The 18,601-nt window shown below is 36.7% G+C and overlaps 1 protein-coding gene across 2 annotated transcripts in view; it reads left to right on the plus strand.

Moving 5' to 3' along the window:
• Window positions 1-18,601, plus strand: part of EDIL3 (EGF like repeats and discoidin domains 3) — a 478,798-nt gene that overhangs the window by 316,974 nt on the left and 143,223 nt on the right. For both annotated transcript variants that reach the window (XM_005683400.3, XM_005683401.3), the window contains 2 exons: window positions 10,986-11,141; window positions 12,761-12,905. In XM_005683400.3, coding sequence (XP_005683457.2) covers window positions 10,986-11,141; window positions 12,761-12,905 — 301 coding nt within the window. The remainder of the gene's footprint in view (window positions 1-10,985; window positions 11,142-12,760; window positions 12,906-18,601) is intronic.

Consider the following 18,601-nt stretch of genomic DNA (forward strand, 5'->3'; position numbering starts at 1 on the left):
TTTAACATGATGACTGTGAGAATTTCCCTGGTAGATTTTAGATTACACACTATAGGTAACATTTAAGAAACTGTTTTTTTTGTCAAGTTGTGATATGGTAGCAAAGAAGAATATGAACACTTATCTGGAAAGTTATTAAAATGCTGCTTCTTTTGCCAACTAGATATCTGTGTGAAGCTAGATTTTCCTCACATACTTCAGGCAAAGAATGCTTTGTAGTCCACTTGATATAGAAGCAAATATGAGAACCTACTTATCTTCTTTTAAGTCAGATACTGAAGACATTTTAAAAAAATATAAAATGAACACAACTCAGTAGAATTTTAGCTTTGGACAATTTTATTTTATGATATTATGAAGCTTATGTTAAGATATAATTGGCTTGCTACTATAATATTTGATTAATAAATTATTATGATTATAATAGTTCTTTAAAAATCAAATATTTCTAAAATGTGATATTTTCATTTTTAATACAATAAGCATTTTTATATGTTTGTGTGTGTGGGTTCCAAGTATCAGATGTGAGTGCATTTGCTTTTTAGGTCTTTCAATAATTTTTAAGAGTAAGGGAGTCTTGAGATCTAAAAGTATGAGAACTAGTACATTAAATAACCTGCCAGTTTTTGACATTACAAATATCAAAGGCTGTCACCTTTCTATTAACCTTCCCTGTGATGTACTTAGTTGAATAGAAACCTTTAATTTCTTTTTGGAGCCAATTTCATTTTTCCTTCACATTCTGTACTTTTCTGGTCTTCTTAAAAGAACATTTTCTTTAACTTTAGGGTCATAAAAATATGTTTCTACATTTTCTCCTATTAGATGAATAGTGTTACTTTTCACATTCGGTCCTTAGTACATTCCAATCCAACTTCATTTTTCTCTACATAGAGAATCAATTTTCCCAGCACCATTTACTAAATAATCTATCCTTTCCCCCCTGACTTGTAATGCTGCCTCAAGTGTAAATATATATTTTAATCTCTTTCTGGATCCCCCTTCCAATTCACATGTATTTTTTCCTACCTACGTGCTGCTGTTGTTCAGTGGTCCAGTCATGTTGGACTCTTTGCAACCCCGTGGACTGCAGCATGCCAGGCTTCCCTGTCCCTGACCATCTCCCGAAGTTTGCCCACGTTCCTGTCCATTGCATCAATGATACCATCCAACCATCTCATCCTTTAATGGCTCTCTTCTCTTTCAGCCCTCAATCTTTCCCACCAAATGAGACTTTTCCAATTAGTCAATTATTCATATCAGATGACCAAAATACTGCAGCTTCAGCTTCAGCATCAGTCCTTCCAACCAGTATTCAGGGTTGATTTCCTTTTAGATTGACTGACTTGATCTCCTTGCTGTCCAAGGGACTCTCAGGAGTCTTCTCCACCACCACAGTTCAAAGGCATCAATTCTCCACGCTCCGCCTTCTTTACGGTTCAGCTCTCACAACTCTACGTGCCCATGGGGAAGACCATAGCCTTGACTATATGGACCTTTGTTGACACAGTAATGTCTCTGCTTTTCAATACATGTCTAGGTGTGTCATAGCTTTCCTGCCAAGAGGCAATTGCCGTCTAATTTCATGGCTGTGGTCACCATCTGCAGTGATTTTAGAGCCCAAGAAGAGGAAATCTGTCACTGCTTCCGCCTTTTCCCCTTCTATTTGCCATGAAGTGATGGGGCTGAATGCCATGATCTCATTGTTTTTAATGTTTAGTTTTAACCAGCTCTTTCACTCTCATTCTTCACCCTCATCAAGAGGCTCTTTAGTTCCTCTTTGCTTTCTGCTATTAGAGTGGTATCAACTGTATATCTGAGGCTGTTGATGCTTCTCCCATCTGTCTTGATTCCAGCTTGTAACTCATCCAGCTGGCATTTCTCAATGTGCTCAGCATATAGATTAAACAAACAGGGTGACAGCAGACAGCCCTGTCGTACTCCTTTCTCCATCTTGAGCCAATCACTTGTTCCGTACAGGGTTCCAACTGTTGCTTCTTGACGTGCATACAGGTTTCTCATGAGACACATAAAATGGTCTGGGTATTCCTATGTGCTAGTACCACATTACTTTTATTTCACATGGTCCTGGAATTCTTAATACATAGCAGACTTCTCCCATTTTATTACTTCTTTTTGAAGATTCATTTCGCTATTAATGGAAGTTTGTCAGTGCATCATTCAAAATAAAAAAGTATACATTTTTAGAATAAAATTTTTTATGACAAATTTACAGAACTGAAAGAATAAATTTATTGTGTTATCTCATCCATTAAAATTTATACTGGTATTCTGTAAGATCTAGTTAAAAATATTCTCCATAAGATCATATTAATTATTTTTAGGTAAATTTCTAGGTATTTTATAATTAGTTTGCTATTATAAATAGCATCTTATCATTTTTTTCACTTTAATTTTATGTGTATTTTGAATAGGTAAGACACCTACACATTAGAAGTTTCAAACGACACATAAGATTATAATAAAAATTCTTCCTACTTCTCTCTCTTCAAGATATCTATTTAACTTCATTTGAAACTATTGTTAGGCAGTTTCTTGTTTTTGCCATATAATTATAATTACATATAAGAAAATATGCATATTATTTGCCCTTTATAATAAAGAGGAGTATGCAATTCACATTGTCCTGTTACTTTCTCTTTTCACGTGGTTTCCAGATAATTGTAGATCTGCTTGATAGCACACCAAAACTTGAAACAGTAATTTCTTAAATTGTATCCCAAGATCTCTCTCTTCTCTCTCCTTGCCCACTTCCTCTCCTTCATTCCTATTCTTTTGTCTTACAACTAAATTGTATTCATTTTCTGGACTTCATAATAAAATGGCTTAGACCCCTATAGACAGACATTTTAAATTGTTTGAAATTGTGTTTTATAGAGCACTGCAGGGGACAACTTTATACCAGGAGAACAACTTGGTACCTACATCATTTTGCCTATATATGATTATACTTGTAGCCAGCATTCCTAGAATGAAATTGGTGACTTTAAGAAAATATGCATTTGTCATTTTGTTTCAAGTCATAAATTGTCCTTCATACAAGACTGTGTCATTTATACTCTCACCATGAATTTATATGCTTGCCTATTTCTTTATACTTTTGCTATAGCATATAATTTTTTTTTTTTTTTGCTTTTTGCTCTTGTGAAAGGTGAATTTTAGTAACTTGGGGTAGATTTAATTTGATTTATATGAGTAAGACTGAGTATCTTTCATGTTTAATATTCATAGGTATTTCCTTAGATCTCAGCTAATGAAATCCTTTGCTCATTTTATCCACTAATTTGAGTATTGTTTATTTCATATGAAAAATTTCCTTACATACCGGGATCTATTTACTGATTTTCTCTTCTATTTTATTGATCAGGCTGCCTTTACATGTGCCAGGATCATGCTATTTTGATTATTTGTATTATATTTTCCTTTGATAATTATTGATACAGATTAATTAAATGTGGATCTTATATTAAGCAAACTGGCAGAACTTTTTAATTAATATTTATTATTAATTTCTGTTGAATTTTCAAAGTAAATTTTTATATCATCTGCCGATATGAACAATATCTTTATCCCATCCCATTGCCATTTAGAAAGGATTTCATAACCTGTCTTTCTGCTCACTACTGTCTTCTTCAACTGTGACTCTTTGCTTGAAATAGCCCCAATGGCAACTTGTTCAGCTTCATTTTAAACTTCATTTTACTTTATATTTTTTATTCTCATTATTTCCAATTGGTTCTTATTTATATACTTGTTTCTGTCCTATGTTCCAAAAACTTCTTTATCTTGGAGATTTTTTTAAAAATGTGAAGTCTTAACTTGCCAATTTTAAATTCTTTTTTTCTATATTAGTTCTTTTTTTTTCCTTCTCCTGTTCCTGAGAGAGTTGTTTTTTATTAATATCTTAGCTAGTGATATACCTGGAGGGAAAAGTGAAACCCATGCCCTAGCTTTGTTACTTTGAGTGAACTGACTATGGCTGTATTCAACTAAAATCTGTCTTCTCCCTGCAGAAGACCATGTCAACTCCAGATATTGCTTTTATCAAGACCTCCATCCCTCTGTTTTACTTTCTTAATCCGTGGACAAGGAGTGTGGTGCAGAAGGTGAAGCAATCAGGTCTTTTAGTGACTCTGGGCTCCTCATTCCCACCTGGCCTCCCATAGGCAATAGGCTGGAAATGGGAAAATTGAGGAGCCAGGCAAACAAAATGAGAATGAGAAATGGCACATCTAGAAAGCTCTTCCCTCAGATACCTGTTTTCATCATAGTTGGCTCCTGGATTTCCTCTGTGCACACCCCAGACACACAACCATGCACTAAAGTCTCAAAGACTCCTGAAGGTTTCCCAAGGCTTTTTGTGTTAGAGTTTGATCAGTCTCAAAAGGCTTTCTGTCCTAGAATACATTTGATGCTGGATTCAGCAGAGAGAGCTAGAAGCCCATGCTAGTTTGCCATCTTGTCAGGAACTCATTGATTTCTCCCTTTCCCCCAAGTTGAATCTAATGGTTAGATTTACACACACACACACACACACACACACACACACACACACACACACACACACACACACACAGGCACACACAGGCAAACATAATAGCCCTGAATATCTTATTAGTACATAGCTTTGGAAGTTGATTTCATATTTTTTAAATATGGTTATTATGATTATCAGCTCACATAAGAGAAGAACATGGAAAAGGAATGCTCCTTTTCATTTCGAGAAAAGAAAAACTAAAAATCAACCCAAAAAAGCAACCACAGAGCTTTCTGTGTGGCAGGTGTTACTAAATTTCTGCATGCATTCTATCATTTAATTTTCACACGTAAGAATTCTATTAAAATTCCTTTTACTGGGGAGGAAATTAAATTTCAGGAAGCTTAGACAAGTTGTTGAAGATTACATTGGTGAGAAGTGGAAAAAACCAGGGCTGAAACTGTCAGTCTTTTTTTGCCTTCAGCCTGGGCTTTGCCTGGATTCTAGGCATTCTAGGTCCAGATTATGTTTCTTAATATTTACATTAGTACAGGGAAAGCAGTTCACTCAAAATACCTTAGAATGTAAGTACTTTTATTTTTAAGGACATGCAGTGTACCTACCATCCAGTGGAAAAATAATTTCTCTGAAACAGGATAAATAAATGAAAATATTTTATTGCATATCCAAACATCTATCAAGGTCACAGGGAGTAATTTTGAAATTTCTGATGCAATCCCCATTCTTTAGTATATTTAGACCTCCATAAAGGCAGAAAAAGACAAAACAGAAATCAGATCACTTTTAGCCAATGTTATTTTACAAAGAATCACAAAAATCCCTAAATAATGTTGGAGTAGGATGAAAGGGAATTGCTTACCATAAGTTTTGTGGTAGAGATATTTCTAAAATCAGGTGATAACCTTCTTCAAGGCTTCGTTTATTTCTCACAGTAATATAGATTCCTGGTATTTAAATTTGAATATGACCGTGACAGTGAAATCACAGCTCTTTTCTATATGATTTTCTTATTATTCCAAACTTAATAGTGCTAGATAGAGGAGCATTCAAAAGCCTAAAACTTAATAATTGCTAATAATCCCTGAACCAGTGTTCTGTGAATCACTTTTTGGTTTTTATTTTTTATTTGATGAAAACAGTACTGAAATTTAATTACAGTTACCTGCTTAAAGTGTTTAGTATATGAAAGGAGAATTCCATGACAGAGGAGCTTGGTAAAGTCCATGGGGTCACAAAGAATTGGACATGACTGAGCAACTAACACCTTTACTTTCAACTACTTAAAATAGATACAACCCAAGGAGGGTGCTGCTTTACTCTCTGGAGTTCCAGCTCCTTGAGATATATATTCAGAGCTTATAAATATTAATCTTTTAAAACATCATTTCTGCCATGACTTAGAAACATGTACACAGATTTTCATTTTTTGATTGTTACTCAATTTAAGCTTCAGAAAAATTAGTCAACAGCTCATCAGCTGAAACTCTAGCAGAGATAATTTGGCCATCTATAAGAAGGTATAAACAAGATAAAAGATAATTGAAAAAGGAATGTTCAGTACTTTCAAGTGGAATTTGGCTTGCAAAATGGGAGGACACTTTATTCATAGTGTCCAGTGTTTGTTATATATATTAGAAAGATTCAGACTATGAAGACTCTCCACTTGAAAAATAAAGAGGAATGCTGTATATAAGATGGTGGATGAATATGGCTCTTTCACAAGGTTGTGCTCATTTACCTAATATGTTAAGATAGTCTCTTTTGGAGCTTACCGTTACCAAATCTAGCAATTAAAATTCCAAAATCAATCTTTAGAGACTAATTGAGATTAAAGAGTAATAAGTAAAATTTACCTTGATGGTGAATATTCTCTTATTTGTACCTCCAAACAAAAATGGGACATAAAATGTATTCATGTCAGTGATTTTGATGTCTTAAGTACTAAAATGAGAAAAGTAAAATTGGATATGTAAGTCAACTCACTTGGCCCTGTTGGAGAAAAAAGAACCTACAGGCCCAGAAATTAATAAGAAAAATATCACTTATAGGTTTGCATTACAGGAGTGAAAGATGGGTATGCTCACATATCAGAGGCTGGGGACCATCCACCCCAGTTCTTTAGCTTATCCAATTTCTGGATTTTCTTTATAAACAAGTAATACAAAGAATCGAGTAAGACAAAGACCCTGATGCTGGGAGAGATTGAAGGCAGGAGTAGAAGGGAACGACAGAGGATGAGATGGTTGGATGGCATCACCAACTCAATGGACATGAGTTTGAGCAAGCTCCAGGAGATGGTGAAGGACAGGGGAGCCTGGCATGCTGCAGTCCATGGGGTTGCAAACGGTCAGTCGTGACTGAGCAAAAGAACAACAATAACAAAGACAGAGAATCATTTTGTGAACATTAGTTGGGGAAGAAGAATCTGAGATAGAAATGACATTTAGAGACACTCAGAATAGAGAGAAAAGTGGACTGTGCCATGTTAGCAAACTTTCAGAAACTTGAAAGGGCCCTGACTACATGAAGATTCAGGATTTCCCTTAACATATTAACATGTTTAAAATCTATGTGCTGTGCTGTGCTAAGTTGCTTCAGTCATGTCTGACACTTTGTGACCCCTGTGGACTGTAGCCTGCCAGGCTTCTCTGTCCTTGGGATTCTCCAGGCAAGAATACTGGAGTGGGTTGCCATTTCCTTCTCCAAAGAATGTTTCAGACCCAAGGATAAAACGTGTGTCTTATGTCTCCTCCTACATTGACAGGTGGGTTCTTTATCACTAGCACCACCTAGGAAGTCCCTTAAAATCCATAAATCCAGGGAAATAAAAGATTATAGACTTTTAGAATAAACACCCAAAAGAGATGTCCTATTCATTATAGGGGACTAGAATGAAAAGTAGGAATTCAAGAAACACCTGGAGTAACACACAAATTTGGCCATGGAGTACAGAATGAAGCAGGGCAAAGGCTAATAGGATTTTGCCAAGAGAATGCACTGGTCGTAGCAAATGCCCTCTTCCAACAACACAAGAGAAGACTCTACACATAGATATCACCAGATGGTCAACACTGAAATCAGATTGATTATATTCTTTGCAGCCAAAGATAGAGATGTGAAAACAAGACTGGGAGATGACTGTGGCTCAGATCATGAACTCCTTATTGCCAAATTCAGACTTAAATTGAAGAAAGTAGGGAAAACACTAGACCATTCAGATATGACCTAAAACAAATCCCTTATGATTATACAGTGGAAGTGAAAAATAGATTTAAAGGACTAGATCTGATAGATAGAGTGCCTGATGAACTATGGACCGAGATTAGTGACATTGTACAGGAGACAGGGAGCAAGACCATCCCCAAGAAAAAAAAAATGCAAAAAAGCAAATGGCTGTCTGAAGAGGCCTCACAAATAGCTGTGAAAAGAAGAGAGGCGAAAGGCGAAGGAGGAAAGGAAAGATATACCCATTTGAATGCAGAGTTCCGAAGAATAGCAAGGAGAGATAAGAAAGCCTTTCTCAGTGATCAGTGCAAAGAAATAGAGGAAAATAATAGAATGGGAAAGAATAGAGATCTCTTCAAGAATATTAGAGATACCAAGGGAACATTTCATGCAAAGATGGGCTCGATAAAGGACAGAAATGGTATGGACCTAACAGAAGCAGAAGATAAAAAGAAGAGGTAGCAACAATACACAGAAGAACAGCACAAAAAAGATCTTCACGACCAAGATAATCGCGATGGTGTGATCACTCACCCAGAGCCAGACATCCTGGAATGTGAAGTCAAGTGGGCCTTAGAAAGCATCACTATGAACAAAGCTAGTGGAGGTGATGGAATTCCAGTTGAGCTATTTCAAATCCTGGAAGATGATGCTGTGAAAGTGCTGCACTCAATATGCCAGCAAATTGGGAAAACTCAGCAGTGGCCACAGGACTAGAAAAGGTCAGTTCTCATTCCAATTCCAAAGAAAAGCAATGCCAAAGAATGCTCAAACTACCACACAATTGCACTCATCTCACACACTAGGAAAGTAATGCTCAAAATTCTCCAAGCCAGACTTCAGCAATACATGAACCATGAACTTCCAGATGTTCAAGCTGGATTTAGAAAAGGCAGAGGAACCAGAGATCAAATTGCCAACATCTGCTGAATCATCGAAAAAGCAAGAGAGTTCCAGAAGACATCTATTTCTGCTTTATTGACTATGCCAAAGCCTTTGACTGTGTGGATCACAATAAACTGGAAAATTCTGAAAGAGATGGGAATACCAGACCACCTGACCTGCCTCCTGAGAAATCTATATGCAGGTCAGGAAGCAACAGTTAGAACATTTAGAAGCAACAGTTAGAAATGGGGACAGGAGTACATCAAGGCTGTATATTGTCACCCTGCTTATTTAACTTCTATGCAGAGTACATCATAAGAAATGCTGGGCTGGAAGAGCACAAGCTGGAATCAAGATTGCTGGGAGAAATATCAATAACCTCAGATATGCAGATGACACTACCCTTATGGCAGAAAGTGAAGAAGAACTAAAGAGCCTCTTGATGAACATGAAAGAGGAGAGTGAAAAAGTTGGCTTAAAGCTCAACATTCAGACACCCAAGATTATGGCATCCAGTCCAATTACTTCATGGCAAATAGATAGGGAAACAGTGGAAATAGTGGCTGATTTTATTTTTTGGGGTTCCAAAATCAATGCAGATGGTGACTGCAGCCATGAAATTAAAAGACGCTTACTCCTTGGAAGGAAAGTTTTGACCAACCTAGACAGCATATTAAAAAGCAGAGACATTACTTTGCTAACAAAAGTCTGTTCAGTCAAGGCTATATTTTTCCCAGTAGTCATGTATGGATGTGAGACTTGGATTATAAAGAAAGCTGAGCGCTAAAGAATTGATGCTTTTGAACTGTGGTGTTGGAGAAGACTCCTGAGAGTCCCTTGGACTGCAAGGAGATCCAACCAGTCCATCCTAAAGGAAATCAGTCCTGAATGTTCATTGGAAGGACTGATGTTGAAGCTGAAACTCCAATACTTTGGCCACCTGATGCGAAAAGCTGATTCATTTGCAAAGGCCTTGATGCTGTAAAAGATGGAGAAGAGGAGAAGGGTATGACACAGGATGAGATGGTTGGATGGCATCACCAACTCAATGGACATGAGTTTGAGTAAACTCTGGGAGTTGGTGATGGACAGGGAGGTCTGGCGTGCTGCATTCCATGCGGTCACAAAGAGTCGGACACAACTGAGTGACGGAACTGAACTGAGTTGCAGTCTTTGTCTGGGGTGCAAACTCCAGGGATTGCTTTTGTAGTTCCAATTTTTGACTTTTTAAATACATGACATGAATGTACATATTAAAAACAAATGATTCTAGAGGAGCTGGTTTTTTCATGCTCAACCTCTGCCATTTCATATGTTAACTCTTACAGTCCCGTCAGAGAGTAGAAAGCCCTTATCACTTACATGAATGTGAAGATTTCCTAATTTCTCTGGAAGTGGTCTCTGAATTACACCAATTTAAATCTCTTATACTTTGTTATTATTAATATTAATAATTAAGAGTGGAGAGCTTTATAGAAATGTTCAAGATCATTAAAACATTACCTTTCTACTGAACTTGAGATTTTATAGACATCATAAAGGCATTTTAAAGTGAATGTAACAATTTTTAATATTTGCCATATATGTAGAAAATATTTTTCTAACATGGTAGTATTTAATGAATTATTATGTTGTATTAAGAGGAAATTTCTACTTAAATGAGAAAAATGTTGAAAAACTTCTTAGGTGATAATTATGCTGTAGCAAACTGTTGTATTATGACTTGGAATGGGGAGAAAATATGGAGAGAAAACATTAGTTAGAACATCTCCATATACTGAAAAGTATTTGGTGAAAAACTCTCCATGACGAATGTGTACTTAACACAAGCAGAAACTACAGTATAAAGATTCAGAAACTGAAGATATTTTTGCATTTGTGTTTTGCCATCATTGTTATCTTTACCTTTTTTTATTCTAACACTCAAAGGTCTCAGGGATTTGCATGGTTTATTTTAATGGAATTTCTTTAAGTCTAAAGCAGTTGAGACACATTAACAGTTTTTTGATATTAGTTTCATGGTAACATCATTGAGGTTATTTTGAGAAGATAACATGCTCATTTTTCACTTTGCTAACTCATACTTAACATATCATAATCACCAAATGCTTTCAATACTTATATTTTGGGGACACATTACCCTTTTTAAAACTTGTTCATATATATTGCTTTACTTTAAAAATGAAAAGTATACCATTAGAGAAAGGCATTTTGAAGCTAGGCTTGATATAGGCTTGATACATACTATTTTCAATCTTCACTAACAAATAAAAATGTTCCATTTTCAAATGTGACACTGTAAGCATTGTTATCTGAAAGCAGGGAAATTATAGTTGATTGTACTTTGTCTCCTCAGATAAATTTACAGAGAAAAATGAGAGTTACTGGTGTGATTACTCAAGGAGCCAAGAGGATTGGAAGTCCAGAGTATATCAAATCCTACAAAATAGCATATAGTAATGATGGAAAAACCTGGACAATGTACAGAGCGAAAGGAACCAATGAAGACATGGTAAGACTTCCATGTCATGCTTAATTTGAGCATAACCTGTCATACATAATCTATTACCAAGTGACTACTGAATAGTCAAAAGTAGTCCTATGTTGTTGAAAATAAATTTATGACTTTTTTAATAGGACCAGTGGTGTGTGGAGAGGGTAAGGAGTTATCCCAAATTATCAGTGTGTAGTAGCGACCATTTAAATCTTCCTCAGATTTTAACTGGTGGATAAACACTTTATCACAAGGTTAGCATAGTCCTGTGCATAACAGTTATTTTAACAATAGTCAGCTTTCAATTTCATTTTATTGCTTTGACAGATGATCCTTCTCCTTAAATAAATACAGATCAAAACTGTTAAAGAAAAAATAAAATTTTTAAAGAGAAACACCGAGTTATGGAAAAATTAACTATCTCTCTATTACTTAATATCTTAATATTGGAAGAAATTTTTGTTATTCTGCAGAATAAAATATTCTAGAGGAATATTTATCTGTGTGCATCTTACATAATGATATTCAGTATCTCCTTTGCCCTTTCATATATTTCCAATTTTTTAATTAATTTTAACACAAATTTCTAATTTTAAAAAGCAGCAATGTAGTTCATTCCATTTAAAACTGAATCATTAAAATAGACTGATAAATTTCATGAAAGATTTTTTAATTAACTTCTTAAGTGAATGTAAATAGGTTTTTTGATTACTAGGTTATATAAAAGATAAAGTGAAATGAGATTTAAAGGAATTAAAAATAACACATTTTAGCATTTAAATTTTAGAGATAAATTGGTTTTTCACTGGAGATGTATATATAAAGAAGTGAGTCTCTTATCCAGTGATCTGGGACTGGAGGACTCAGACCCTAAAGCATCATAAATTTGATCACAGCTTGGAGAAGGAAATGGCAACCCACTCTAGTACTCTTGCCTGGAAAATCCCATGGATGGAGGAGCCTGGTAGGCTGCAGTCCATGGGGTCATGAAGAGTTGGACATGACTGAGCGACTTCTCTTTAGAGAAACTAAGTGATCAGGAAATAACGCTGAAGGCTGGTTCCTAAAACAACATACATAATTACCAAGTAGCAAAATAAATAGATAGAGCCAGATCCCGAACTAAGTTGAGGAAGCATTTCCCTTTAGAAGCATTCCATTCTCAAGGACTAGACTTAAATTGATAAACCCAACATAATAGGGTATAGATTAAACCATAGGTTACAGTGGTTTACAGCTTTAATGAGGATTCTATCTATAGGTTTTAGATTTGCTTCTGATGGCAAAGTAAGTGAAAGTTGCTTAGTCATGTCCGACTCTTTGAAACACCATGGACTGGGTAGTCCATGAAATTCTCCAGGCCAGAATACTGGAGTGGGTAGCCTTTCCCTTCTCCAGGGGATCTTCCCAACCCAGGGATTGAACCCAGGTCTCCTGCACTGCAGGCAGATTCTTTACCAGCTGAGTCACAAGGAAAGCCCTGATGGCAAGGTGCTCTCTAATTGCTCCAGACCTCTAAATTATTTAATCCAGTCTTTGAGGGATTTGGTTGGGTAGGATATAGAGTCAATATTTGAAAATAGGGTTTTTCAAAAACTGCAATTAATAATTTTAAACTCTGTTATTTCTTTATATAGGTATTCCATGGAAATGTTGATAACAACACACCGTATGCTAACTCTTTCACACCCCCCATAAAAGCTCAGTATGTGAGACTGTATCCCCAAGTTTGTCGAAGGCATTGCACTTTGAGAATGGAACTTCTTGGATGTGAACTGTCAGGTGAGTCTCATATCATCTCTTTTTGTACTCTCTTTAAAGGAAAACAAAGCACAATTGTATGTAGTGTGTTGCTAGCTTGCAGTTTTTCAATATTCACAGATATTCATTTTTGCTACAAAATGTCTTAGGCTTGGTTCAGTGAGAAGGAGCAAGATTTAGAGGGTAAAAGATAAACAAGTTCTAAAACACACTACAGAATAGGATTACTGTAGAAGGGGCAGTGTATTTCTTTTAGTGGTAAAGAAAATACAACAAATTTTTACTGGAAACTCTTGTCAAATTTAAACATGTCTTTTTAATTTTAATAGCAACTATGAGTTATGCTTTATGAAAATTTCAGTGAAAATTGGAATCTGCCTGACCTCATAAATTGCAGTTACACTTATACTGTACAGCATAGAAAAGTAAGCTTTTTGTTTGTACGTCTACCATAAGCGCTTAGTTTCGTCTTTTTTCTTTTTCTTTAGGTTTTCCAAAACATGTAAATTTATCATTGTTTCCAAGGAGACAATACTTTAAAAACCAAAATTGCTACTATGAATTCCTAGATTGTTATTATCTAGCAACTTACCTATTACCCAAAAAGTCCTTTTTAAACACAAAGATAACTACCAAAGGACTCAAATTTAAATAATCCTAGGCCTCCTGGAGCTTCAAGACTAGATATAAAAATGAAGACTTTATGACTGGGTCTGTCAGTTGTTCACTTTCAATCTAGGTAGATTCTGCACTAAACAGAAAATCTTGCCCAGGCATTTCACTGTGCTGTATTTTTGGTGATGACTCTTATATTTTTGTCATAAACATTTACAACTCTCTTTGTCACTGTAGCCTGAAATTTTGTTGAAACTACTGTGTTTTTAAGAAAACTAAATATCCATGTGTGTCCCACTTTTTAGTGTAACCTCCAAGTATGAGAGCCTTTTATATTTATAAACATTCCATTTAGGTAACACATCCCTGCAAAGAGACAACTGAGAGCATTTTATTCATTTCAAAAGGCTGCATGTAATGGTTAAAATGCACACTTTATATCTATTTACCTTCTTGAGTTTATTTGTGATGCTAAGAAAGGGAATGGTTTTGAAGGAAATGCAAGAGACTGTTCAAAACAACCAAACTTTAAATGAACCCTCTACATTCAAAGGAATTACAGGCATTTGGGCAGATGAGTGAATCTATTTTAAGAATCACACTTTCATACTATATATGGGTTTCCTTTATGAAGCAATCAATGGTACAGATTTAGTACCATTAATTACCCCGATAGGGATGTTTTCCTTCTTTTGGTAATTCGAGCAGGCTTACTGACTCCCCGTAAATCTCGGCAGAATTATTGCTGCACAGTGTCTATCTTGCGTGTCACTGCATCACCACAGGCCAGTATCATCCTGAACTCATTCATCATAAAGCAATCAAGAGGAAGCCCTCGTGCGATGAAGTCTGCTGCAAGTTCTATGCTTTTTAGTTGGTGAACATCACCTTCCCCAATTTTTCAGTCTTTTAATTCATGAAGGCCAGTCTCAGACATGGCACAGTTTACACCCTTAAGATATGAATATGTTTTACTTTCAAGTTTGACAAGAGATTATACCTGGCCCTTTATGGATTTTTACATTTTCAGAAAGAAGTCATACCCCATCTCGTGACCCCACAAATCTATTTTAAAAGTGTGTACAGGGAATGATATCTCTTAAGGAATGTTTATAAAAGCTAGGGCACTTCAACTGTAAAAATAATCAGTTGTGTTGTTAATACTTTATTCTGTTCAGCTATTGTCCATCACATGGATACACATTGTGCATGCTGGTGAAAGAGTTAATGCTGCTGCTAAGTCACTTCAGTCATGTCCGACCCTGTGCAACCCCATAGACGACAGCCCACCAGGCTCCCCCATCCCTGGGATTCTCCAGGCAAGAACACTGGAGTGGGTTGCCATTTCCTTCTCCAATGCATGAAAGTGAAAAGTGAAAGTGAAGTTGCTCAGTTGTGTCCAACTCCCTGCGACCCCATGGACTGCAGCCCACCAGGCTCCTCTGTCCATGGGATTTTTCAGGCAAAAGTGCTGGAGTGGGGTGCCATTGCCTTCTCCGGAAAGTTAATATGTATGTATCAAATATTATGGATGAGAAGGTAAATTCATGGTATGAGGCAAATTGGCAGGATAGACTAGCTATAACACTTGGCAATAAACAATAACATAATGTACAAACTATTTCCCACAGTGCAACAGTGTAAAGCCCAAGGCTGCCTTATAGGAGTCAATAAGCTGTTATAAGATCTCTCAGTGTATGAGATAGCAGTTAATCATTTCCCAGACACTTAAAAAAAGAAAATTCCCCATTCTCTGAAAGAGATGTGACTTAAGATGCTTAGAATGAAATGGATCATGATCATAATTAGTAGAGGAATAATCATTCATTCATTCTTTGAGCAAATTACTCAGCACCTCCTCTGGGCAATAAAGTGGGCAATGAAATGAATTATGTGGCTAAGTAGAAGTGGTCAAAGTAAAGGTGCTCCTTTTCTATCCAATACATCAAGTACTGTGTTATCTCACAAAAGGAGAAAAACAAATATGTTTCCTTTCACTTGTGTCTCTTCCAAAAGCCAAGGAAGCAGTTGTACAAAGTTCCAGTGGCAAGGTAGGAGGAGGACAGAGAGTTGGTGGTGATGATAGATGAATGAGTCAGAAATCTGACTGATTATTATTATTATCAGTCACAATACAGAGAACACATGTTAATTTATAAGTGCTTGAAGACAAGCAGGGTGCTACTAAAACTTTAGAACTTTCTGGAATCTTTGAGATTTGTCATGAATTTTTGAGGATATTAGCAGTTGGTCATGAGTTTTTTTTTTCTTTTCTAGAATTTATATTTAGGATCTAGAACTATTTATGAGACCTGGGATATAGGTTTCCTATGGCAGCAAGACTTGAGCTAGACATCCAATTGCTGAACCTCTGTGTCAGCTTTTGTCATTTTGCATAGGTAGGAGTTTCCTAGAAGGTACAGGTGAAGACAAACATGGAAGAGACTCAAGAAGGAAGAACTGACTTAGATTGACTAGAACAGAAATCAAGTAATTGTAGTTAAGAATTAGTTTTATCAAAGAAGAGTTTAAGCCACCTCTCTTAGATTACACTTAAAATACTTAGTTTTAGAAACCATAGTCAGTCATAATATATTCTTTAATACCCACTGATATGGTGACTTGTGGATGTAACATTGTCACCTGTTGCAATGAATTTTGTGGAAATAATAAACTAGCTAACATGTGCTGAATGCTAGCTACATGCCAGCACTGTTTCTAAATAGTTAACTACTTTTTAAAAATACTTCTTTGAGGTCATTTTTAGTATTAGCCCTCCAATCAAGAAACATCCACAAGCCTATTATCCTTATCCATCAGAGACAGACAGGATGAAAACCACAGTCACAGAAACTAACCAAACTGATCACATGGATCACAGCTTTGTCTAACTCAATGAAACTATGAACCATGTTCTGTAGGGCCACCCAAAACGGATGGGTCATTGGGGACAGTTCTGACAAAATATGGTCCACTAGAGAAGGGAATGGCAAACCACTCCATTATTTTTGCCTGGAGAATTCCATGAACAGTATGAAAAGGCAAAAAGATATGACACTGAAAGATGAACTCCCCAGATGGGTAGGTGCCCAATATGCTACTGGAGAAGAGTAGAGAAATAACTCCAGAAAGAATGAAGGGGCTGAGCCAAAGCAAAAACGATGCCCGGTTGTGGATGTGACTGGTGATTGTGGTAAACTCCAGTGCTGTAAAGAGCAATACTGCATAGGAACCTGGAATGTTAGGTCGATGAATCAAGGTAAATTGGAAGTGGTCAAACAGGAGATGTCAAGAGTGAACATCGACATTTTAGAATTCAGTGAACTAAAATGGACCAAAATGGGCCAGTTTAATTCAGATGACCATTACATCTACAACTGTGGGCAAGAATCCCTTAGAAGAAATGGAGTAGCCCTCTTAGTCAACAAAAAGTCCAAATGCAGTACTTGGGTGCAATCTCAAAAATGAAAGAATGATTTCTCTTTTACAAGGCAAGCCATTCAATATCACAGTAATCCAAGTCTATGCCCCAAATCTTCCCTGATAACTCAGTTGGTAAAGAATCAGCCTGCAATGCAGGAGACCCCAGTTTGATTCCTGGAGAAGGAATAGGCTACCCACTCCAGTATTCTTGGGCTTCCTCTGTGGCTCATCTGGTAAAGAATCTGCCTGCAATGTGGGAAACCTGGGTTCAATCCCTGGGTTGGGAAGATCCCCTGGAGAAGGGAAAGGCTACAAACTCCAGCATTCCAGCCTGAGAATTCCATGGACTGTATAGTACATAGGGTTGCAAAGAGTTGGACACCACTGAGTGGCTTTCTGGGAAAGATTGAAGGCAGGAGGAGAAGGGGATGACAGAGGATGAGATGGTTGGGTGGCATCACCTACTCAATGGACATGAGTTTGGGTAAACTCTGGAAGTTGGTGATGGACAGGGAGGCCTGGCATGCTGTATTCATGGGGTCACAAAGAGCTGGACACGACTGAGTGACTGAACCGAGCTGAGTGGCTTTCACTTTTCATGCCCCAAATACTAATGCCAAAGAAGCTGAACAGTTCAGTGGCAACCTAAAAGACCTTCTAAACTTAAAAAAAAAAAAAAAAGATGTCCTTTTCATCATAGGGAACTGGAATGTGAAAGTAGGAAGTCAAGAGATCCCTGGAGTAACAGGTAAATTTAGCCTTGGAGTACAAAATCAACAAGGCAACGGTAACAGAGTTTTGCCAAGATAACACACTGGTCAGAGCAAACACCCTCTTCCAACAACACAAGAGATGACTCTACACTTGGACATCACCAGATGGTCAATAACAAAATCAGATTGATAATATTCTTTGCAGCCGAAGATGGAGAAGCTCTACACTGTCAGCAAAAACAAGACTGTGAGCTGACTGTAGCTCATATCATGAACTTCTTATTGCAGAATTCAGATTTAAATTGAAGGAAGTAGGGAAAACCACTAGACCATTCAGGAATGACCTAAATCAAATCCCTTATGATTACACAGTTGAAGTGACAAATAGATTCAAGCAATTTGATCTGATAGATAGTATCCCTGAAGAACTATGGACGGAGGTTCATAAGATTGTACAGGTTGCATTGATTGAAACCACCCCCCCAAAGAAAGAAATGCAAAATGGCAAAATGGTTGTCTAAGGAGGCCTTATAAATTGCTGAGAAAAGTAGAGAAGCCAAAGATAAAAGAAAAAAGGAAACATATATCCATCTGAATGCAGAGTTCCAAAGAATAGCAAGGAGAGATAAGAAAGCCTTCTTAAGCGATCAAAGCAAAGAAACAGAGGAAAGCAATAGAATGGGAAAGACTAAATATCTCCTCAAGAAAATTAGAGATACAAAGGGAACATTTCATGCAAAATGGGAACAAAAAAGGACAAAAATGGTATGGACCTAACTGAAGCGGAAGATATTAAGAAGAGGTGGCAAGAATACATAGAAGATGATACAAAAATATATTAATGACCCAGATAACCGCACTGGGTGTGATCACTCACCTAGAACCAGACATCCTGGAGTACAAAGTCAAGTGAGCCTTAGAAAGCATCACTACAAACAAAGCTAGTGGAGGTGATGAAATTCGAGC

This window comes from Capra hircus, chromosome 7 (genome assembly GCF_001704415.2).
Source record: "Capra hircus breed San Clemente chromosome 7, ASM170441v1, whole genome shotgun sequence".
NCBI classification, from domain to species: domain Eukaryota; kingdom Metazoa; phylum Chordata; class Mammalia; order Artiodactyla; family Bovidae; genus Capra; species Capra hircus.